A 23,932-nucleotide genomic window follows, 5' to 3' on the forward strand; every position below is an offset into this window, starting at 1 on the left:
GTGTCATTTAAAGCTGTGTTTCCTTATTTATTTTCATTTTGGATGATCTGTCCATTGGTGTAAGTGAGGTGTTAAAGTCCCCTACTATTTTTGTGTTACTGTCAACTTCCCCTTTTATGGATGTTAGCATTTGTCTTATGTATTGAGGTGCTTCTGTGTTGGGTGCATAAATATTTACAATTGTTATATCTTCTTCTTGGATTGATCCCTTGATCATTATGTAGTGTCATTTGTCTCTTGTAATAATCTTTATTTTAATGTCTATTTTGTCTGATATGAGAATTGCTACTCCAGCTTTCTTTTGATTTCCATTTGCATGGAATATCTTTTTCCATCCCCTCACTTTCAGTCTGTATGTGTCCCTAGGTCTGAAGTGTGTCTCTTGTAGAGAGGATATATATGGGTTTTGTTTTTGTATCCATTCAGACAGTATGTCTTTTGTTTGGAGCATTTAATCCATTTACACTTAAGGTAATTATTAGTGTGTGTGTTCTTATTACCATTTTCTTAATTGCTCTTGGTTTGTTTTTGTAGGTCTTTCCCTTCTCTTGTATTTCCCACCTAGAGAAGTTCCTTTAGCATTTGTTGTAAAGCTGGTTTGGTGGTGCTGAATTCTCTTAACTTTTGCTTGTCTGTAAAAGTTTTAATTTCTCCATCAAGTCTGAATGAGATTCTTGCTGGTTAGAGTAATCTCAGTTGTAGGCTTTTCCCTTTCATCACTTTAAATATGTCTGCCACCCCCTTCTGGCTTGCAGAGTTTCTGCTGAAATATCAGCTATTAACCTTGTGGGGATTCCCACCACAGGGGCTCAGGCCTGACACCAGGCCAGAGCACCAAGACCCTGTCAGCCACACAACGCAGAAGAAAAGTGAGACAAAAAAATAAATAAATGAAAAAATTATTAAAATTAAAAAATTTAAAAAAAAAATAATAATAAAAGAAGAGAGCCACCAAACCAATAAACAAATCCACCAGTGATAACAAGGGCTAAAAACTAAACTAAGATAAACATAAAATTCAGAAACAAATCAGGCACAGATAGTAAAACTCAAGTTTACAGTTGCTCCCAAAGTCCACTCCCTCAATTTTGGGATGATTCGTTGTTTATTCAGGTGTTCCACAGATGCAGGGAACATCAAGTTGATTGTGGTGATTTAATCCGTTGCTCCTGTGGCCAGACAGAGAAATTTCCTTTTCTCTTCTTTGTTCGCACAGCTCCTAGGGTTCAGCTTTGGTCTTGGCCCCATCTCTGCGTGTAGGTCACCTTCAGGCATCTGTTCCCACCCAGACAGGATGGAGTTAAAGCAGCAGCTGATTAGGGGGCTCTTGCTCACTCAGACCATGGGGGAGGGAGGGGTAAGGTAGTTATAATTGGAATGCAGGGCGAGCCTGCAGCAGCAGAGGCCAGCATAACGTTGCAACAGCCTGAGTCACGCGTGTATTCTCCTGGGGTAGTTGTCCCTGGATCATGGAACCCTGGCAGTGGTGGGCTACACAGGCTCCCGGGGGGCGTGGTGGTGTGGATAGTGACCTGTGCTTGCACACAGGATTGTTGGTGGCTGCAGCAGCAGCCTTAGCGTCTCATGTCCGTCTCTGGTGTCCGTGCTGATAGCTGTGGCTTGCGCCTTCTCTGGAGGTCGTTTAGGCAGTGCTCTGCCTTCTGTGGGCAGTAGGGAAGGAATCCCCTCTCCTCAAGCACCCCAAAGCAATGGTCTCTCACCTCATAGGCAGTTCCAGACTTTTTCCCGGTCTCCCTCCCAGCTAGCTGTGGTGCACTAGCCGCCTTCAGGCTGTGTTCATGCAGCCAACCCCAGTCCTCTCTCTGGGATCTGACCTCTGAAGCCCGAGCCTCAGCTCCCAGCCCCCGCCCACCCCGGCGGGTGAGCAGACAAGCCTCTCAGGCTGGTGAGTGCTGGTTGGCACCAGTCCTCTGTGCAGGAATCTCTCCGCTTTGCCCTCTGCTCCCCTATTGCTGCGCTCTCCTCCATGGCTCCAAAGCTTCCTCCCTCTGCCACCACCCATCTCCGCCAGTGAAGGGGCTTCCTAGTGTGTGGAAACTTTTCCACCTTCACAGCTCCCTCTCAAGGGGCAGGTCCCGTCCCTATTCTTTTGTCTCTGTTTTTTCTTTTCTCGTTTACCCTACCCAAGCATGTGGAGATTTTCTTGCCTTTTTGGAAGTCTGAGGTCTTCTGCCAGCATTCAGTAGCTGTTCTTTAGGAGTTGTTCCACATGTAGATGTATTTTTGATGTATTTGTGGGGAGGAAGGTGATTTCCATGTCTTACTCCTCCACCATCTGGAAGGTCCTCCCCAGAATGGTATATTTTTATTTTTAAGAATTTAGAGACAGAGTAGTTCTGGATAATGACAAAATCTGGCTCATGGCAGGGAGAATTGAAGACTCATAGGAGTAGAGGTGGTCCTTGAGATTGAAGGTGTTCCCGAGGAGAAAGTTCAGGTGTTAGAACATCCATGTTCATAGACTCTGAAGTATCCATATTTGGAAAAGCAGGAATGTCTCCTTTTTTTTTTTCAATTCCAAATTACTCCTCAATACAATGGTTTCTGCCCCACCACCATACTCGATCTATAGTTGCTGAGTTACTACTGGCTTCCCAGCTGCCAAATCTAACATTCATTTCCAATCTTGATCCTGAGCTTGATCTCTTGTGGTGTCCATCACTGCTGGACGTGCCCATGAGCTGAGAGCTTCATCTTCTCTCCCTTCTGAAACTTACTCATTCTTTATCTCCCCACTCCCTGGCTTTTCCTTAGTAATCATTACTGTGTTCTCATTCTCTGTGTTTGGATCTTAGATTTTAGGGGTTCCCAGTTTCAGCCATGGTCATCTTCAGTTCTTGCTTTGATTGCATTCAGGTGGAAGGCTCATAGGACCATTGCACACAGCTGGCTCCCAACTCTCCTTTCTCCCATCTCCAGATACTTCATCCAACAACCTAACATACATTCCATGTAGACATTCCCATCACACAACTCACCAGATTCACCATGTCTAGAGCCACTTTTTTATCTTAACCTCAAATCTGATCATTCTTCTGTATTTTCTTTGCATTCCATATCCTATCTAAGGACACTTTTGCATCCCTAAGCTGGGACCATACCAGTCCTGTTCCCTCTCCATAGTCCAAATTTGTCACTAAGGCTGTGAATTAGAACTGCTTAAAATCACTGTTTTTTGTTCCCTTCTGGTTATCCCCAGTGTACTGCCTTAGTTCATGTTCTATTCAGCCTTAGTGTATGGAAATAACTTCCTAAATTGTTCCCTAGTCATTAGGATTGCCCCACTTTAATCCTTTCCCACACAGCAACCAGACAGATTGTGCTCAAAGGCAAATATGCACACCTTGGTCCCTTGCACAGACAGCTTCAGGTGCTCCTCCCCTTTTCATGGTTTTCTATGATTGGGCTCCTGACTCCCTCACCAGTTTCATCTTCATCACTCTCCTATGACCACTACAGCTTAGCCAGGATGGTCTCGTCTATTTTGTACCTGTGAACCATTGTACGTGCTGGGTCAGAATTGTTCTTCTTGGTGCTAGAAAGACAAAAATTTTCAAATGTTGGCTGCTAATATTACTAATTAAAATCCTATTAGTGAGATATCACCACTCATTTTTAACTAAAAATCAAAGCCTTCTGAGAATTAAAACTCTAAAATAATGCAGCGGATTACAATAGAGACAGTTGTAGTTACTGAAAAAGGACAGAATGGCTCTTCAGCTTTCCAGGCTAAACTTTAATATGATTAAATGTTTGTATGTCTTGAATGAGTCAATCAGAAAGGGGACTGATCATGATCATAGCATAGAAATAGAGTCCCAGAGATTGCGCCCACACAAACCCCACCCAGGAACGAGGTTTCCATAATCCAAACACTCACACTTTTTGTTTGTCCCTATTCTAAAGAAGGCAACATCACTCATATTATCAGCATCTGACTCTCACTAGTAATTCCCATTCTACTCAGTAAGCAATTATCTGATTATAATTTGGTTTCCCCTATAGGGTGTTTACAGAAAAAATAATATGACTTCTAGAAAGTTATTGTTCACATGATAAATAAATAAACAAATGTTCATTTTGGCATTATTGAGTTTCACCTTCCACGATGGATGCATTCACACTGTTCCAATGGTGGAGAGTGAGTTCTGACCATGGTTGACTCAGTGAGGAGAGAGCTCAAAACTTGAGTGATTACATCTTTATATAATTAGGGGTTGTATGTTTGTCTTCTTTATTATAAGGATTGTGAGCTTTCTGAGGAGAGGTACTGCATCTTATTCCTGCATGACCAGGGCCTCTCATAATGCTAGCAAAGAGCAAGAAAAATACTTGAATGAATAAATGGACTCAATTATCCCTGATGTTATTTTGTAGATTGGCACTTCCTTTAGAAACGGGAAAAGGTTTGAGAAAGAGTTCAGGAGTGGGCCTCTGAGATGGAAAAAATGATTCACATGAGAATGTGAACTTATGACAGGACAGATGAATGGTCAGGCTTGCCCTCTGGGTGGAAACTGAGGAGAACAATGAGAAAGGCCTTCCTGAGACTAACCAGCCTTCAAGTTGGTTTTGTGTGAGGCTGTTTCCTTGTTGATGCAGTGGAAGCCTGGGTGACTTAAGAAGTGACATGATATCTGCTCCCCTTAACCTTGCCACGTACTTTGACTATTGCTTAGGCCTCCAGATAGAAGGTTGGTGAAGAGTTATTTTGGACCTCGGCAAAGTCCAACCCCTGATAGGTGGGGAAGGTGTGATTGGACCTGTAACACAGAGAACACAGTCCTTATTCACCTGGGCTTGCAGTCTTGCAAAGGGGCTTGGTGCCATTAGACAGTGGTCCATTGAGAGATGTGGAGGACCTTCCTGCCTGTTCACATCCTCCTACCAAACTCCTTTATGGACTAGGTCCAATCCTTCTCCATAAAGTCTTCCTTCCAGCCTTCATAGGCCTCTCTCCTCTCAACTCCCAGTAGACCTCTTATTTATAGCTCTCACTGTAACCTGTAGAATATTCTTTATCAGTTTTCTGGGGAGATATGTATATATCTTATATAAATATACATATGTCTTCAATTAGATTGTAAATTACCTAAGGTCTAGAGATCACATAGGTTTCTTGTCTCCCCATGGTTCATGGAATGGTGCTAACTAGGAATGTAACTGATACCCCAAAATACTCTTTGAAATGAAAAATATATTTTTTAAATTTAGGACTGTAAAGAGATTGAAGGAGAACGATTTATTTCTTGGAGCAGAAAGCTTTTAGTGAAGAATGTCTCGACAGAGGATGGAGGGAACTATGCATGTCAAGCCAGGCTCACATATGCAAAGAAGCAGCACACTGTTTTAAATAGCATTTCTGTGAACATCAGTAAGTACACTCTTACCCATCACATTAACTGCCTCTTGGCTTTGTGTGAGAGGTTGGCTTTGGGCAGAAGGGATTCCCGATCTTGATTTTCCTGAGGGTTAGCAGTCCCTCAAACACGTCATTATTAGAATCAGAGGGTAGGAAGCGTGAGGCGAAAGGGCATGGGCTGTTTAGTTTTCTCATCTGAAAAAAAGGAAGACTAAAATTCTTGGTTTATTCATGAAAATTAAATGAGATCATGTCTATGGAGTAGCACCCAGGGTGCCTGGCGAAGTATAGGTATTCAGTAAAGGGCAGACATGAATACCTCAATGATCTTATGCTCTAGTCTTACATTGGTTTCTGAGGGAATTCTTTATAAGATGGAATTTCAAAGGCAAAATGAAGAATACCTTAAGAGATCATTGAGTCCAATAATCTGTATTTTATGTCATTGCAATAAATGTTTATTTATAATCTGTTATATGCCAAAATTTGTTAAAACCTATAATTAAAAAATTAAAAAAATTCTTTCTTGTATTGAGAAGCTCTCAGCCTGGTTGTAGTGGTGCTAGAAATGTAAATGGATCATCTTAACATTATGTGGTAAGGAGAGTGTTATAGACAGTGTCCAGGGGAGCAGGAAAAAAATCAGAAGTAACTGCATAGGTGGCAAGTAAATAAATGGTCTTGGAAGCTTTTCAAGAGGAAATGTCTTCTCAGCTGAATTTTGAAGGACGAGCAGGATTTACAGAAGTAAAGAAGGGGGAGGAGGGGCAGAGAGAAGTGTCTAAGGCAAAGCATGGAAGTGTCTACCATGATAGTTTATGTTGGATCTAAAAGTAATTTTGTTAGAGCATAAAAAACTGTGAGCTGAGGAGTTGTGGGAACTGAAGTCATGGAGTTAAACAGGGGAAAGGTCAAGGGGGCTGATTATACGCAGGTTTTACCATGAAGCACTGAAGAGCCCTTGGATAAGTGTAAATGCAGAGCCACGAGGCTGCATTTGTGATGGATGAGATCAGTCCTAAGATGGTTTGAGCAGGAATTGAAGGGGGTCTTGAGGCCTGGAGCCCACTTAGAAGGCTGCTGCAACATCTGGATGTAACCATCTGAACTTTGCTGGAAGTGGTAGGAGATTCTTCTTCAGGCAGTAATTTAGTGACCCTTTACTGAGTGCCCATCAAGGTCAGGTCCTGTGCTGGGTAGGGAGAACATGATGGTGAGGAAAACAGCCATGACCGCTGCTTGGATGGAACTTTGAAGTCTGAGCAGAAAGGAAAATATGATATCAAACAGACAAGGATCTGTTGAGAAGGAAGTGGGTCAGGGAAATCTTCCCAATAATAGTGATGCTGATGGTCAGGAAGCATTAACTGCTGAAACGAGTGAGATTTTTCTAGACTGAGGGGTCAGCCAAAGTGAAGGCCCTACAACAAGTCAGACCATGGTATGTCTGAAGGATGGGAAGTAGGTAGGGTGGTGGGATGATGCTGAATAAGGGAGATCACAGTAGGTAAAGAGGTTGGAGAAGCAGTCAGGGGCCAATGTTAGGTAGGAACATTCAGTCCAATGTTGGGAGCATGGATTTTCTCCTAAGGACAATGGGAAGCAGCCAGAGCAGTTGAGAGCAGGAGAGTAGCATGGTGTAATATGTTTCTGAGAGCTCACTGTGGCCACTGTGCACAGAATGATCCCTATAGATAAGAATGGCAGTTAGAAGGCAGGTGCAGAAATGCAGGTGAGACATCAGGTAGGCACAGGTGGATGAACTCCAGGCATTCTAGGAGGTAAAATCCACAGGTCTTGGTGTCAGATTGAATGTGGGGTGAGAGATGTGGCAAGATCCAGGAAGCTAGGCCTTTTGGATGGTGATACTATTCAAGGAAAAAAGATAACTCTGGAGGAAAACTGGATTTAAAAGTGAGATCATGAGTTTGGTCATGGGTGAGCTGAGTAGTTGGTGACTTGAGATGTCAAGTAGGTCATGGCCTATATGGGTCTGGAGCTTAGAGTTACACCTTGCAAAGTCATTGAACTTTAGACGGTAATTGAACCTAGGACCCAGGCCAGAGCTTTGCTTATCACCACTGCTTAAGACGTGTACTGAATGACTAGGCAATGGGAATTTATTACACAATCTCATCAGTTTATATTTATGTCAAATATATAATGATGATGTGAACTCTCTTAGTAGCCCAGCTTTTAGATTTTCCCCTTAGCAATTCAATTATTTCTGGTTGAAAACTATGCACTTATGGAGTGATATTTTGTCACATCATGAGTTTTGTTTTTTCTTGACCAATGTTTATCAAACGTCTGCTCAGTACCATGTTTTCTTTATGTTATTATTTCATTCAAGTAGTTGGGAATGTTTCTAATACAATTTCATGTGGGTTTGATTTCTTAGCAGGAAAAGTGGGAAATGGAAGAAGAATCCCTAAGATCATTTATCCAAAAAATAATTCAATTGAAGTAAAACTTGGTGAGTAAACTTATTGAAGCCACTGAAATCCTCAGGGCAGGAATCAGTAGGTCCACACATCCTTGTGAATGTTTTTGAATTTCAGGAATGAAGACAAATCCCATACAGGTGTATCCAGTTTCCAGCTTTGGATATACCTGAATTCATCAGGAGAGGTATCAAAATAAAAAATCACAGAGCAAAAGGCTGGGGAGGTTGTGCTATGAAAGGTCTGGCTGCGATCACTATGGGTCTGAAAGATTACTGTAAATCTGTTCACGCAAAGATAAATACTTCCTGAAAGACATGATATGTAATATCAAACTACTATTAAGTAATGTTGATCAAGAGTCCTGGGTTATATTATCTCACACTAGGAAGGATATGAAAGGAGTAGGGCAAGTTATCATGTTATTTTCCTTATTTACATAGGAAGGGATCAATAAACACTGCCTCAGTTTGTGATCTAAGTGGAGAAAAAGGGACTCAAATAATTTTTTTAAAATTTAAAGGTAATAACTAGTAAGGTAAAAATGTGTTGAGTACCTTCTAAAGAAAAAATAAATTAAACAAAGTTTTTATTAAAAGACAGATGCTCGGGACTTCCCTGGTGGTGCAGTGGTTAAGAATCCTCCTGCCAAGACAGGGGACACGGGTTCGAGCCCTGGTCCGGGAAGATCCCACATGCCATGTGGCAACTAAGCCCGTGCGCCACATCTACTGAGCCTGAGCTCTAGAGCCTGTGAGCCACAACTGCTGAGCCCACGCTGTACAACTACTGAAGCCCCCTGCCTAGAGCCCATGCTCCACAACAAGAGAAGTCACTGCAATGAGAAGCCCATGCTCCACAACAAGAGAAGTCACTGCAATGAGAAGCCCATGCACCACAACGAAAAGTAGTCCCCACTCGCCACAACTAGAGGAAGCCTGCATGCAGCAACAAAGAGCCAACACAACCAAAATATAAAAAAAATTTTTTTAAAAAGGCAGATGTTCAGGTTGAGTCAAATATTAAAATCCAATTATATGCTCTCCTCAAAATACACAGATCTAAAAATACATGTCCTAGAAGATTAAAAATCAGTGCATAAGCAAGATATGCATAAGATTTGCATACAATAGAAATACAAAGAAATCAGATTCACAATATTAATCTTTCAATCTGATAATATATCTTTCAATGCAAAAAATTAAGTGACAAATTGAATCATTTTATACTAATAAAAATTATCCTTCCCCAAATAAAAATGTTTATGTGTCAAATAGCCATGCATCAAAATAAAATATATAAAGCTGAACTCTCAGAAATACAAGGACAATACAACAAGACAGTACAATCGTTTCAGTTATAGTGGGAGATTTTAACATACTCTGGCTTTGACAAATTTGCTAGTCAAATAAGGATTTAAAATACTCTAGTAATATATTAAGAATAATGTATTTAATGGATAGTACTCATAAACATCTATGAAAAACTCAGAGACCCAAAAGAGGAAATTATACAGACCACGTGGTATAATCCCCATGTAGGTAATCTAGAAATTTACAGCTAAAGTCAAAACAATGATAAACCCAACAAAAAATAAATCCACTAATTAAAAAAATTAAGCAACAATAAATTTAGCTTCTAATTATTTACTTTCTTGGTTAGATTAAGCCAAAGCCATTGGTACAGAATATTTAGAAAATAAAGGCAGAGAGAACATATCAAATTTCATGGAATGTGACCAATGGTGAGTTCTAAACAAGCATGTATCTTTAAATATCATTATGATTAATAATAAGTGTAGAAAACATTAAAATCCATAATCTAACCATTTAACTCTATAAAAAAGAGCAACTAAACAACTATACATGAGGTATATACACATGTGACCTGGGAGACATGCAGAAGAGAAGAGAGTTCAAATAGGCCATAGGCATAGGAGTTAAATAATAGAAACCATGCCAGTGCGTATATAGCAACAGTAAGAGAAATGAATACGAACTAGTATGTTGGAGACCTTCAAGATGGTGGTGGCGTAAGATGTGGAGATCACCTTCCTCCCCACAAATACATCAAAAATACATCTACGTGTGGATCAACTCCTACAGAACACCTACTGAATGCTGGCAGAAGACCTCAGACCTCCCAAAAGGCAAGAAACTCCCCACGTACCTGAGTAGGGCAAAAGAAAAAAAAGAGACGAAAGAATAGGGACGGGACCTGCATGTCTGGGAGGGAGCTGTGAGTGAGGAAGAGTTTCCACACACTAGGAAGCCCCCTCACTGGCAGGGATGGGGTGGGGAGCTTTGGAGCCACAGAGGAGAGCACAGCAACAGGGGTGCAGAGGGCAAAGCAGAGAGATTCCTGCATAGAGGATCGGTGCCGACCAGCACTCACCAGCCTGAGAGGCTTGTCTGCTCACCCGCCAGGGTGGGCAGGGGCTGGGAGCTGAGGCTTGAGCTTCAAAGGTCAGATCCCCAGGGAGAGGACTGGGGTTGGCTGTGTGAACACATACTGAAGTGGGCTAGTGCAACACAGCTAGACAAGAGAGAGTCCAGGAAAAAGTCTGGGTCTGCCAGAGAGGCAAGACACTATTGTTTCAGGGTGCATGAGGAGAGGGGCGTCCTGCTCCGTGAGCCTGCAGACAGAAAAGCACTGCCTACGGGAGCTCCAGAGATGAGCATGAGCCGCAGCTATAATCTTGGATGCCAGAGACAGGGACAGACTGCTACCTCTGCCACCACTGCCATCAAGAGTCCCGTGTGCAGGGGCTTCCCTGGTGGTACAGTGGTTGAGAGTCTGCCTGCCGATACAGGGGACACAGGTTCGTGCCCTGGTCCAGGAAGATCCCACATGACACGGAGAGGCTGGGCCCATGAGCCATGGCCGCTGAGCCTGCACGTCTGGAGCCTGTGCTCCGCAACGGGAGAGGCCACAACGGTAAGAGGCCTGTGTACCACAGGAAAAAAAAAAAGAGTCCCATGTGCAAGCACAGGTCTCTACCCATACCCTCAAAGGAGCCTATGCAGCACACCACTGTCAGGCTCCTGTGATCCAGAGTCAACTTCCCCAGGAGAACACACGGCACACCTCAGGCTGTTGCAACATCATGCTGCCCTCTGCCACAGCAGGCACTCCTGGCATCCCAATTGTGACTACCATACCCCACCCTCTCCCAGGTCTGAGTGAGCAAGAGAGCCCTAATCAGCCACTGCTTTAATCCTGTCCTGTCTGGGTGGGGAACAGATGCCTGAGGGTGACTTACATGCAGAGGCGGGGCCAAAACCAAAGCTGAACCCCAGGAGCTGTGGGAACAAAGAAGAGAAAGGAAATCTCACTGTGCAGCCTCAGGAGCAGTGAACTAAATCCCCACAATCGGCTTGATAAACCCTGCATGTGTGGAATACCTGAATAGACAATGAGTGTTCCCAAAATTGAGGCGGGGGACATTGGGGGCAACTGTGAACTTGGAGTTTGCTTTCTGTATTTGATTTGTTTTCGGTTCTATGTTTACCTTAGTTTAGTTTTTAGTGTTTGTTTTCATCTGTGGGTTTGTTTATTGGTTTCGTTGTTCTCTTCCTTTTTTTTTTCCTCTCTTTTTCTGAGTGTCTGTGTGTATGTTTCTTTGTGTGATTTCATCTGTATAGTTTTGCTCTTACCGTTTGTCTTGGGGTTTTGTCTGTTCGGGGACTTTTCTTTTTTTTTTTCTTTGTGTGTGTGTGTGTGTGTGTGTGTGTGTGTTTCTGTGATTTTGTCTGTTTAGTTTTGCTTTTATCATTTGTTTTGGGGTTCTGTCTGTTCTTTTTTTTTTTTTTTTTTAACCTTCCTTTTTTTCTGTGCTGTGCGGCTAGCAGGGTCTTGGTGCTCTGGCTGCGTGTCAGGCCTGGACCTCCGAGGTGGGAGAGCCGTGTCCAGGATGTTGGACAACAAGAGACCACCTGGCCACATGTAATATTAATTGGTGAGAGCTCTCCCAGAGATCTGTCTCAACACTAAAACCTAGCTCCATCCAATGGCCAGCAAGCCCCAGTGCTGGACATCCCATGCCAAACAACTAGCAAGACAGGAACATAACCCCACCCATTAGCAGACAGGCTGCCAAAAGTCATACTAAATTCACAGACCACCCAAAACACACCACCGGACGTGGCCCTGCCCACCAGAAAGAGAAGATTCAGCCCACCCACCAGAACACAGACACCAGTCCCCCCCACAAGGAAGCCTACACAAGCCACTGAACCAACCTCACCCACCAGCAACAAGAGGAACTATGAACCTGCAGGCTGTGAAAAGGAGACCCCAAACACAGTAAGTTAAAAAAAAAAAAAGAGAAGACAGAGAAATATGCAGCAGATGAAGGAGAAAGGTAAAAACCCACCAGACCAAATATATGAAGAGGAAATAGACAGTCTACTTGAAAAAGAATTCAGAGTAATGATACTAAAGATGATCGAAAATCTCAGAAATAGGATGGAAAACATACAAGAAACGTTTAACAAGGAATTAGAAGAACTAAAGAGCAAACAAGTAATGATGAACAACACAATAAATGAAATTAAAAATAGAAGGAATCAATAGAAGAATAACTAAGGCAGAAGAATGGATAAGTGACCTGGAAGACAGAATAGTGGAAATAACTGCTGCAGAGCTGAATAAAGAAAAAAGAATTGAGGACAGTCTCAGAGACCTCTGGGACAACATTAAACACACCAACATTCGAATTATAGGGGTCCCAGAAGAAGAGAAAAAGAAAGAGTCTGAGAAAATATTTGAAGAGATTATTGAAAACTTCCCTAATATGGGAAAGGAAATAGTCAATGAAGTCCAGGAAGCACAGAGAGTCCTATACAGGATAAACCCAAGGAGAAACATGCCAAGACACATATTAATCAAACTATCAAAAATTATATACAAAGAAAAAATATTAAAAGCAGCAAGGGAAAAGCAACAAACATACAAGGGAATCCCCGTAAGGTTAGTAGCTGATCTTTCAGCAGAAACTCTGCAAGCCAGAGGGGGTGGCAGACACATTTAAAGTTATGAAAGGGAAAAATCTACAGCCAAGGTTACTCTACCCAGCAAGGATCTCATTCAGATTCGATGGAGAAATTAAACCTTTACAGACAAGCAAAAGTTAAGAGAATTCAGCACCACCAAACCAGCTTTACAACAAATGCTAAAGGAACTTCTCTAGGAGGGAAACACAGAGAAGGAAAAGACCTACAAAAACAAACCCAAAACAATTAAGAAAATGGTCATAGGAAAATACATATAGATACTTACCTTAAATGTAAATGGCTTATATGTGCCAACCAAAAGACACAGACTATCTGAATGGATACAAGAACAAGACCCATATATATGCTGTCAAGAGACCCACTTCAGACCTAGGGACACATACAGACTGAAAGTGAGGGGATGGAAAAAGGTATTCCATGCAAGTGGAAATCAAGAGAAAGCTGGAGTAGCAATACTCATATAAGAAAAAATAGACTTTAAAATAAATACTATTACAAGAGACAAAGAAAGATACTACATAATGATCAAGGGATCAATCGAAGAAAAATATATAACAATTGTAAATATTTATGCACCCAACATAGGAGCACCTCAATACATAAGACAAATGCTAACAGACATAAAAGGGGGAACCGACAGTAGCACAATAATAGTAGGGGACTTTAACACCCCACTTTCACCAATGGATACATCATCCAAAATGAAAATAAATAAGGAAACACAGCTTTAATGACACATTAGACCAGATGGACTTAATTGGTATTTATAGGACATTCCATCCAAAGAAAACAGAATACACTTTCTTCTCAATTGCTCATAGCACATTCTTCAGGATAGATCATATCTTGGGTCCCAAATCAAGACTTGGTAAACTTAAGAAAATTGAAATCGTATTAAGTATCTTTTCCGACCACAATGCTATGAGACTAGATATCAATTACAGGAAAAAAACTGTAAAATATACAAACACATGGAGGCTAAACAAGACACTACTAAATAACCAAGAGATCACTGAAGAAATCAAAGAGGACATCAAAAAATACCTAGAAACAAATGACAGTGACAACACGATGACAGAAAACCTATGGGATGCAGCAAAAGCAGTTCTAAGAGGGAAGTTTATAGCAATACAATCCTACCTCAAGAAACAAGAAAAGATCTCAAATAAACAACCTAACCTTACACCTAAAGCAATTAGAGAAAGAAGAACAAACAAACAAAAAAAACCCCCAAGTTAGCAGAATGAAAGAAATCATAAAGATCAGATCAGAAATAAATGAAAAAGAAATGAAGAAAACAATAACAAACATCAATAAAACTAAAAGCTGTTCTTTGAGAATATAAACAAAATTGATAAACCATTAGCCAGACTCATCAAGAAAAAAGGGAGAAGATTGAAATCAATAGCATTAGAAATGAAAAAGAAGTAACATCTGACACTGAAGAAATACAAAGGATCATGAGAGACTACTACAAGCAACTATATGCTAATAAAAGGGACAACCAGGATGAAATGGACAAATTCTTAGAAAAGTACAACCTTCCAAGACTGAACCAGGAAGAAATAGAAAAAATTAACAGACCAATCACAAGCACTGAAATTGAAACTGTGATTAAAAATCTTCCAACAAACAAAACCCAGGACAAGATGGCTTGACAGGTGAATTCTATCAAACATTTAGAGAAGAGCTAACACCCGTTCTTCTCAAACTCTTCTAAAAAATTGCAGAGGAAGGAGCACTCCCAAACTCATTCTACGAGGCCACCATCACACTGATAACAAAACCAGACAAAGATGTCACAAAAAAGAAAACTACAGGCCAATATCACTGATGAATATAGATGCAAAAATCCTCACTAAAATACAAGCAAACAGAATCCAACAGCACATTAAAAGTGTCATACACCATGGCCAAGTGTGGTTTATCCCAGGAATGCAAGGATTTGCAATATATGCAAATCAATCAATGTGATATACCATATTAACAAATTGAAGGATAAAAACCATATGATAATCTCAATAGTTGCTAAAAAGCTTTTGACAGAATTCAACACCCATTTATGACAAAAACTATCCAGAAAGTGGACATAGAGGGAACCTACCTCAACATAATAAAGGCCATATATGACAAACCCACAGCCAACATTGTTCTCAATGGTGAAAAACTGAAACCATTTCCTCTACGATCAGGAACAAGACAAGGATGTCCACTCTCACCACTATTATTCAACATAGTTTTGGAAGTTTTAGCCACAGCAATCAGAGAAGAAAAAGAAATAAAAGGAATACAGATTGGAAAAGAAGAAGTAAAACTGTCATTGTTTGCAGATGACGTGATACTATACATACAGAATCCTAAAAATGCTACCAGAAAACTACTAGAGCTAATCAATGAATTTGGTAAACTTGTAGGATAAAAAATTAATGCACAGAAATCTCTTGCATTCCTATACACTAAAAATGAAAAATCTTTTTATTAGAGAAATTAAGGAAACACTCCCATTGACCACTGCAACAAAAAGAATAAAATACCCAGGAATAAACCTACCTAAGGAGACAAAAGATCTGTATGCAGAAAATTACAACACTGATGAAAAACATTAAAGACAATACAAACAGATGGAGAGATATACTGTGTTCTTGGATTGGAAGGATTAATATTGTGAAAATGACTGTATTACCCTAAGCAATCTACAGATTTAGTGTAATCCCTATCAAACTACCAATGGCATTTTTCACAGAACTAGAAAAAAAAATTCACAGTTTGTATGGAAACAAAAAGACCCCGAATAGCCAAAGCAATCTTGAGAAAGAAAAATGGAGCGGGAGGAATCAGGTTCCTGGACTTCAGACTATACTACAAAGCTACAGTAATCAAGACTGTACGGTACTGGCACAAAAACAGAAATATAGATCAATGGTACAAGATAGAATGCCTAGAGATAAACCCACACACATATGGTTACCTTATCTTTGTCAAAGGAGGGAAGAATATACAATGGAGAAAAGACAGCCTCTTCAGTAAGTGGTGCTGGGAAAACTGGACGGCTACATGTAAAAGAATGAAATTAGAATACTTCCTAACACCATACACAAAAATAAACTCAAAATAGATTAAAGACCTAAATGTAAGGCCAGACACTATCAAACTCTTAGAGGAAAACATAGGCAGAACATTCTATGATGTAAATCACGGCAAGATCCTTTTTGACCTTCCTCCTAGAGTAATGGAAATAAAAACAAAAAAAATAAATGGGACCTAATGAAACTTAAAAGGTTTGCACAGCAAAGGGAACCATAAACAAGATGAAACGACAACCCTCAAAATGGGAGAGAATATTTGCAAACAAAGCAACTGACAAAGGATTAATCTCCAAAATATACAAGCACCTCATGCAGCTCAATATCAAAAAATCAAACAACCCAATCCAAAAATGGACAGAAGACCTAAACAGACATTTCTCCAAAGAAAATATGCAGATTGTCAACAATAACATGAAAGGATGCTCAACATCACTAATCATTAGAGAAAGGCAAATCAAAACCACAATGAGGTATCACCTCACACCAGTCAGAATGGCCATCAACAAAAATTCTACAAACAATAAATATGACCCAGCAATCCCACTACTGGACATATACCCTGAGGAAACCATAATTCAAAAAGATACATGCACCAAATGTTCACTGCATTTACAATAGCCAGGACATGGAAGCCACCTAAGTGTCCATCGACAGATGAATGGATAAAGAAGATGTGGCACATATATACAATGGAATATTACTCAGGCATAAAAAGAAATGAAATTGAGTTATTTGTAGTGAGGTAGATGGACCTAGAGTCTGTCATACAGAGTGAAGTAAGTCAGATAAAGAAAAACAAATATGGTGTGCTAACACATATATACGGAATCTAAAACAAAAGTGGTTCTGATGAACTTAGGGGCAGGACAGGAATAAAGATGCCAACATAGAGAATGGACTTGAGGACACGGGGAGGGGGAAGGGTAAGCTGGGACAAAGTGAGAGTGGCATGGACATATATACACTACAAAATGTAAACTAGATAGCTAGTGGGAAGCAGCCGCATAGCACAGGGAGATCAGCTTGGTGCTTTGTGACCACCTAGAAGGGTGGGATAGGGAGGGTGGGAGGGAGATGGAAGAGGAAGGGGATGTGGGGTTATATGTATACATATAGCTGATTCACTTTGTTATGCAGCAGAAACTAACAGAACAGTGTAAAGCAATTATACTCCAATAAAAATGTAAAACAACAACAACCACAAAGAACTAGTATGGTCCATTGTCTGTATGGACTATGGTGACGTCCAACAGCATGGGTGAGCATCACCAACTAAACATCGATCACTGGAAGCCAGGGTTCAGGGATGAGTAGGAAGTGATAAAATATAAAATAAGGAAAGCAAGTGGGCAGCTTCTGGGGTTTTGGCAATATGCTATTTTCTTGATGAGGTGAAGATGATATGGATATTTGATTTTTAATAATTCGGTAACTTTACACTTATACTCTATACTTCTTACCATAACTGTGTTATATTTTACAAATTAAAAAAAAAACTTAATACCACCTAGAATAAAGAAACTTAAAGTAGACTGTTAGAAGTACAGTAATATTTTTACATGTAGTAAATAGATCGAATTTATTAGGCTTTAGGGGCAAAATAAGATGAAATGTAAATTTATTTAAGATAATTTTTGAATGCATGTGGAGGCAGGATAAAGGAAAGAGGGAAAGGGTAGGGGTCACAAATGCTGAAGTAGAAATATCACTGCATTTGGAATTAGGAAACCAGAGACACATCTCTTTCCTTCCTCTAATGTGTGACCTTGGGCAAAGCACTTGATCTGTCTGAACCTCAGTGTTCTCATCTATAAGATGGGGATAATAGCTCTGCCCCTTTTCTGCCTTGTAGGAGTGTCTGAAAGATAAGAAGACTGAATGAGAAAACGTGTGTGAAATACTTTGTAAACTTTGCTAAGTTTACTGAGAGTAGAAGCAGTATGTGTGCCCCTGATATTGTGGGAAAATTGGTCTGAAGCTGGTGATGTTTGACAGCTTATTACTGTCTCTGTACAGTAGGCATCCTGGAAGATCATGTGTCCTTGTCATCTCCATCCAGGGAGAGAATAATGTACAGTAGGTGAACATTGACCTCAGGGGGACATTTTTGGTAATTGAATATATTCAAGGCTCAGAAGCAAGGTGCCTTTGTTAAGCAGGTCACTTTGGTAGTGTTTTCATTGTGTGTTTATGAATTTGATTGTACAGGCTCCACCCTCATCGTGGACTGCAATATAACAGACACATGGGGTAACACAAACCTGCGCTGCTGGAGGGTCAATAACACATTGGTCAATAGTTACTACAAGGAATCCGAACGAATTCAAGAAGGAATCGAGTAGGTGTTTTGCTTTTCTGGCTTCCCTAAAACCTAGCAAGAATTTCTCCATCTAAATGATTTTGGTGCTGGTACTGCTTTATTTTAGGGGGCTCTCACTGTCTCTCCCCTCACTCCTTTTGGTTGTAGCTTTCAAAGCCCTTTTCAGTACTGTGGGGTCAAGCATCTGGTTCAGAGAAGATGCTCATGTTATTAATCCTGCTTGGATCATAGAGAGAGGAGGCAAAACAACAAAGTATAGCTTCAAGCAGCAAGATCAGTTTCTCTCCGCTACTCCTTTCAATGAGTCTCATTCCTATTTAGGAAGGCCATGGGCCTTCAAGGCTTAAATAGCAAAATGGCCACAACACAGGGATTCTTGGGAGAGGCAATGCATGATCATTAGCTAATGGAGTGGCGTAGACCCAATTTATGGTGGTTTAAGTTGAGTGGTATGAAACAAGACTAATGAAGCCAAAAGGCAGAAGAACTTGTGTTGGGCTTTTCAGTGTAGGTAGGTTAGGATGAGTGGAGAGGGATAGGGGAAGGCCCCTTTGGGCTGAGGATGGTGTCTCTAATGAAAAGGACTACACTTCTGCATCACAGTCCAGAAGAAAATGCAAATTTGGTGCTACACAATCCATCACCTTATTGAGCCAGCAGGGTATTCTTAGGGTGAAATGATGGCCCCAAGTGTTCTCCAGGAAAGAATGTTATTCTCCAGACAAAAGGTTATAAAATATGTTGGTTAAATACAACTCATGTACATATTAATGACTGGCTCTTCTTTCATAGAAACTACACTGTTTTTCCAGGACATATTTTTTACACAGTGAACATAACCTTCTTAGAAGTGAAAATGGAAGATTATGGCCACCCTTTCACATGCCACGCTGGAGTGTCTGCAGCTTACGTTATACTAAAACTCCCAGGTAATACTCTAGTGGGATGTATTCTGCTCTGAGTGTTACAGGAGATGTCAAGGAAACAAATGAAAGAGGAGTGACTTTAAATGTTTGGTGTGAGGCAGAAGAGTGGTATTAAATAGGGAAACTCAATATGAAATCTAGATAAAAGTGGATACCCTGTCTGATCATGTTCTTGGGGTCAGGTTGTGGCTTCACTACAGTGTCCTTAGAAAGCTCCCTATTAACATGCATTGAGATTTTATGCATCAGAACTCTAGAAAACAGAAGTATTCTTTTATTAAACTCGCTTGCTCAACTTTTATAATCATGTACTTGTGATTTTCAGCTTTTAGGTTGTTTATTATAAACCATGTGATGTAAAAATAAAGTGCTAATGTATATTTTTATCAGGTAACTTTGTAAAATTATCTGTAGAGGCTGAATTCTCATATCTGAGCAGGAAGGCTTCAGATTCCATGTGTGTACACAGATTGTGCACTTAACACTGTACAGAGTGTGCTGATTATCCACTGGAGGTGATGGAATCAGAGAGTAAGTAGTGAAGGATGAAATCATAATCTCAAGAAAAACCTTCAACTCTTAAATGTATCTGGAAAGGTTTGAAGTACCTTGTAGGAGGTTTACCAAGCCTGTAGTTTACCAAGACAGCTTTTTTATATTCTATTGATATCACCTTTTTTTTTTTTTTTTGGATAGCTACACACAAGAGAGAGGGCTTGAATTTTCCAGTGTCCCTTAAGGATCAGTTAAAGCCATGTTTGCGTGCATCTAGCTAAATTCCCACTAGTGCCCATCCCCTCCCTTTGAACAGCAGTCAGTAGGTGTGTGTCCACAGCAGCCTGCAGTCCTGACTGTGCTCTTTCCCTACCTCACTTCCATGCCCGGAGGCCAAGGTCACACTGTCCCCAGGTGCCTTTCCTGTGAATGAGCACACAGCACCTCCCCCTTCTCACTCGGGACCAGGGGGAGACCTCTTGGGTGCCTCAGGTAGAAGGAGTTTTGGCTCATCTGCCATCACTGTCCATTTTTCCTCTTCTCAGTGGCTTTTCTTTGTCACAGAAAGTCATTTGGGATCCCTTTCCCCCAATCAGTCATGTGCATCCCATCTCCCTCTATGGCACATCCGGGCGATTCTTGAGATTCTGTCCTCAGAGCCACTCTTTCTATACCCTTCTCTCTGATACTATCCCTCTTCCTCATGGTTTCAACTGCCATCCCCGTGTGCGTGAAAACAAATTCCACATGTCCAATGACATTTTCCCTTCCCATGTGGCAACTCTGCATTTCCAGCTGCTTACTGGACAGATTCTGAACTTTATGTAAAGAGAGTTACATAGTAGGTTTTCTTTGATGTGTTGCTTCTCTTCTTAGGTTCGTGGGGTTCACTGAGGCAACGGTGATGTAGCGTGTAGCAGAAGTTCATTCATTTTCAGTGCTGAATCCTGTTCCATTGAATAACTAGGTTACAGTGTATCCATTCCACTGTAACTATGTGGTCATTTGAGTTGTTTCCAGTTTGGGACTGTTAACAAATCATGATGCTATGGAAATTCTCGTGTGTTGGTCCTGGTGCTCATGTAGAAGCATTCCTTTGTGATACATCATTAGGAGTAAAATTGCTGGAGAGAGTGCCTCAGGGTCCACACCAGAGAAAAGAGGGGAACCTGATTGTGGGAAGCCTTGGAAATTGCACAAGACCTGAAGTGGTTATAACTGAAATCTGCCCCAACCTAGACGGAGGAAGACCAGTGTCAATTTCTATGTCAATACTGCCTTATAGGTAATAACCACGTGGAAGCACTGTGTTCAGAAGGATTCTGAGGCAAAGTCCAGGCTCAGAGCAATGAATGATGTTATCGATTAACACCTGCTGATCGTACAGGAGGGGGGGACATGTCCTTAATCTCCTTTGTTTTAGGTTAGTTAGGAAACCTACGCTTACTAAACTCATCTTTGTTCTTATCAACACTTATCTCATATCTCACATGCAATGTGTATTTGGACATGTGCACTCTGTTTTGTTTTCCCTAAATTCTTAGGAACAAACGCTCTTAAATCCAAGCCTCTTGTTGGTTTCCTTGGGACCTGAAGTAAGGTTACAGCTTCTCCGTTGGACTTCCTGATTTTTGTTGAAGACACCTTCAGATGTGAATCATATTTGGATTATCGGAAGCAGGCTCTCTAGAGAGTTGTTTGGGTTGGGTGTGCTCTTCTATGCATTTCCTTTAATCACTTGTTCTCAGCTACCATCTCAGTTTAAGGCTGGTAGTAGCCATGTGGACCCAAAAGGTAAATACCCCCTTAAATAGGGCCTTCAATAGGGCACCTGATGTCTCAACAGAGAGTTTTCCACTTATTTCAGTTTCAAAGCCAATACTTCCTTTGAACTTATTCATTAACTTCCTGTTTGGAATTTCATTGTCTTTTAGCTCAATTATAGAGCAGAGGGTATCGACACTCCTGAATGCAGTGAATGATCTACCCAAGAATTTCAGGCCAACACTCCTGTTTACTTACCAGAGGCTTTTTGAATCTCATAAATATTGTGGCCATGGTCTTTTTATCACGACCATTTGCAATGCCAAGATCCCTGATGTTTATAGTAAAGGTCCCCAGACACAGGTCTTCCCGAGGGGAGAGGTGGCACTGTTGCTCCAAGAGCTGGTAAAAAGCACAGAAGTGGGAGGTGGCAGTGGGGAGGAGGCGATTCCATCAACAGATAGAAGCTAGAGGTTCAAACACACGGTCAGGACCAACTGGCACCAGCGTGCAGAGCAGATCCACTTGGCTATGCTGGGACTTAATCGGTGGATTAATTTTGGGGACACAGAATGTGTTTTTAGTTATTGTGCTTTATTATGCCATGTATTGGAAGACATACAAGCACGCAAAGAGATTTCTTTGCAAAAGGTTTGCAGCACGGTGTGGCCTAGGGCAGGTTGTGATCGGCTCTTTAGTAAGTTCCCCTCCGCCCTCCCGCCCACCCTCCTACCCACACACACTTTCCCGTGGGGACCGGAGGACCAGGGAGGGGGCCAATGAAGGAAGTGGTGGATGTGCGGTGGATCCTAAGAATTGGGAGGATTTCTCTTCCGCTCTCCCTCTTCCTCTTTTCTAGTTCTCTCTCCTTCCTAGAGCCTCCTTCTTTGACAGCACTGCTTTGGGCTGTGGTAAGGCAGAAAGCTGTGCTGTTCCTCTTCTCAGATATGTAGGAGCATGTTCTGAGGGGACTTGGAGTTCCAGAGAAAGTGCTTCTTCTCCTTGGTCATCTCTTGCCCACTGCGTTTGCTTTAATTGCTTGGCAATGTGCTCACAAAACAGAGCAGAGTGTAAACGCCCTTCCTGAGACCATGTCTTGCAGACAGGTGCCCAGCCCGGCCTCTGCTGGCCCAGAGGGGATGAGGTGGGAGTTCGGCTCTCGGCCAGTCTTATGAAGCCATGGAGATGGCTTCCAGGGGAGGCAACTGAAGGTTCTTTATTTATGACAAGGGTCCTGCTGCTCAAGTTTGAGTAACTGGGAAGGCAGTAATAACAGTAATGTAATCAAGAACATGCAGAAGAACCACCTGGGGAACTTTCCCAGTAAAGGTTCTCAGGTTCCACCTATGGAGAGTCTAGGGTTGAGTAAGGAGGACCTGGCCATGTGTGCTTTGATAGGTGAGCTGTCTTCCTGCAGTCAGAGCCATGCCACATCCACCGTCTGGAGCTAGGGGTCTGCAGAATTTCCCTCTCCAGATTCCCAAGAGCACATTTTCTTCCCCAAATTCATGATCAAGACCAAATTATTCTACTCCCCATACCTATTACTTAACTGTAAAGGAATAATTAAGTGCTCCCCTCTCTGTCATCTTATACCCATCTGGCGTATGTAATGGGACTTGTGTAAGTTAGTGTATAATTGACTCTTTGTAGTATTATTATTTTATTATTTATTGGGGTTTTTTTTGCTGTCATTTGTAGTTCCAGATTTTCGAGCTTACTTGATAGGAGGGCTTCTTGTCTTGACCAGCGCGGCGGTATCTGCTGTGTGTATCTACAACGTTTTTAAGATCGACATTGTACTTTGGTATCGAAGTGCCTTCCATTCTGCAGGGCCCATAGAAGGTGAGTAACCATTGAAAAATGCATTGTCCTGGAATCTGCTCGTCCGTATAACCATTGTAAATATACTTGATCATCTTTTTTTTTTTTTTTTTTTTTTTTTTGCGGTACATGGGCGTCTCACCGTTGTGGCCTCTCCCGTTGTGGAGCACAGGCTCCGGACGCGCAGGCTCAGCGGCCATGGCTCACGGGCCCAGCCGCTCCGTGGCACGTGGGATCTTCCTGGACTGGGGCACAAACCCGTGTCTCCTGCATCGGCAGGTGTACTCTCAACCACTGCGCCACCAGGGGAGCCCTACTTGATCATCTTTACTAGCTTGCCTTTCGTGTTGTTGGCAACTTTAGAGGAGAGCGTCTCCCTGGGGCTTCTCATACTTTAGAGAAAGGATTTGCCCATAGCCACCAGCACTGTACGATTGCATAAGGCTTGCGAGCTAGGAGTGACCTGGCAGATCATCTTCTGGCTCCCAGTGCAACTGTTTTAGGAAGGCTCTCACATCCACTGGTGTTGGCAAAAGACAAAAATTTCTCTTGGAGCAGCGTGAGCTCTGTCCACGGTACATCTTCAACACAGCACATGTGCATGCAGAATTTATGTCACAGAGAGCAAGGAGTTGCCTGTGTTTGCAGCTCCTTCTGGGCCTGGGCTTGGTGCCC

The 23,932-nt window shown here is 41.6% G+C and overlaps 1 protein-coding gene across 1 annotated transcript in view; it reads left to right on the forward strand.

The window, feature by feature from the left end:
• The window catches only part of IL1RL2 (interleukin 1 receptor like 2), a gene marked incomplete at its 3' end in the record, with an annotated part of 43,827 nt that overhangs the window by 11,112 nt on the left and 8,783 nt on the right, over nucleotides 1–23,932 (forward strand). The window contains exons 4-8 of the mRNA XM_082642788.1: nucleotides 5,236–5,395; nucleotides 7,785–7,859; nucleotides 18,137–18,266; nucleotides 19,041–19,177; nucleotides 23,135–23,278. Coding sequence (XP_082498914.1) covers nucleotides 5,236–5,395; nucleotides 7,785–7,859; nucleotides 18,137–18,266; nucleotides 19,041–19,177; nucleotides 23,135–23,278 — 646 coding nt within the window. The remainder of the gene's footprint in view (nucleotides 1–5,235; nucleotides 5,396–7,784; nucleotides 7,860–18,136; nucleotides 18,267–19,040; nucleotides 19,178–23,134; nucleotides 23,279–23,932) is intronic.

This window comes from Mesoplodon mirus, assembly GCF_964341445.2.
Source record: "Mesoplodon mirus genome assembly, chromosome: 14".
Taxonomy (NCBI): domain Eukaryota; kingdom Metazoa; phylum Chordata; class Mammalia; order Artiodactyla; family Ziphiidae; genus Mesoplodon; species Mesoplodon mirus.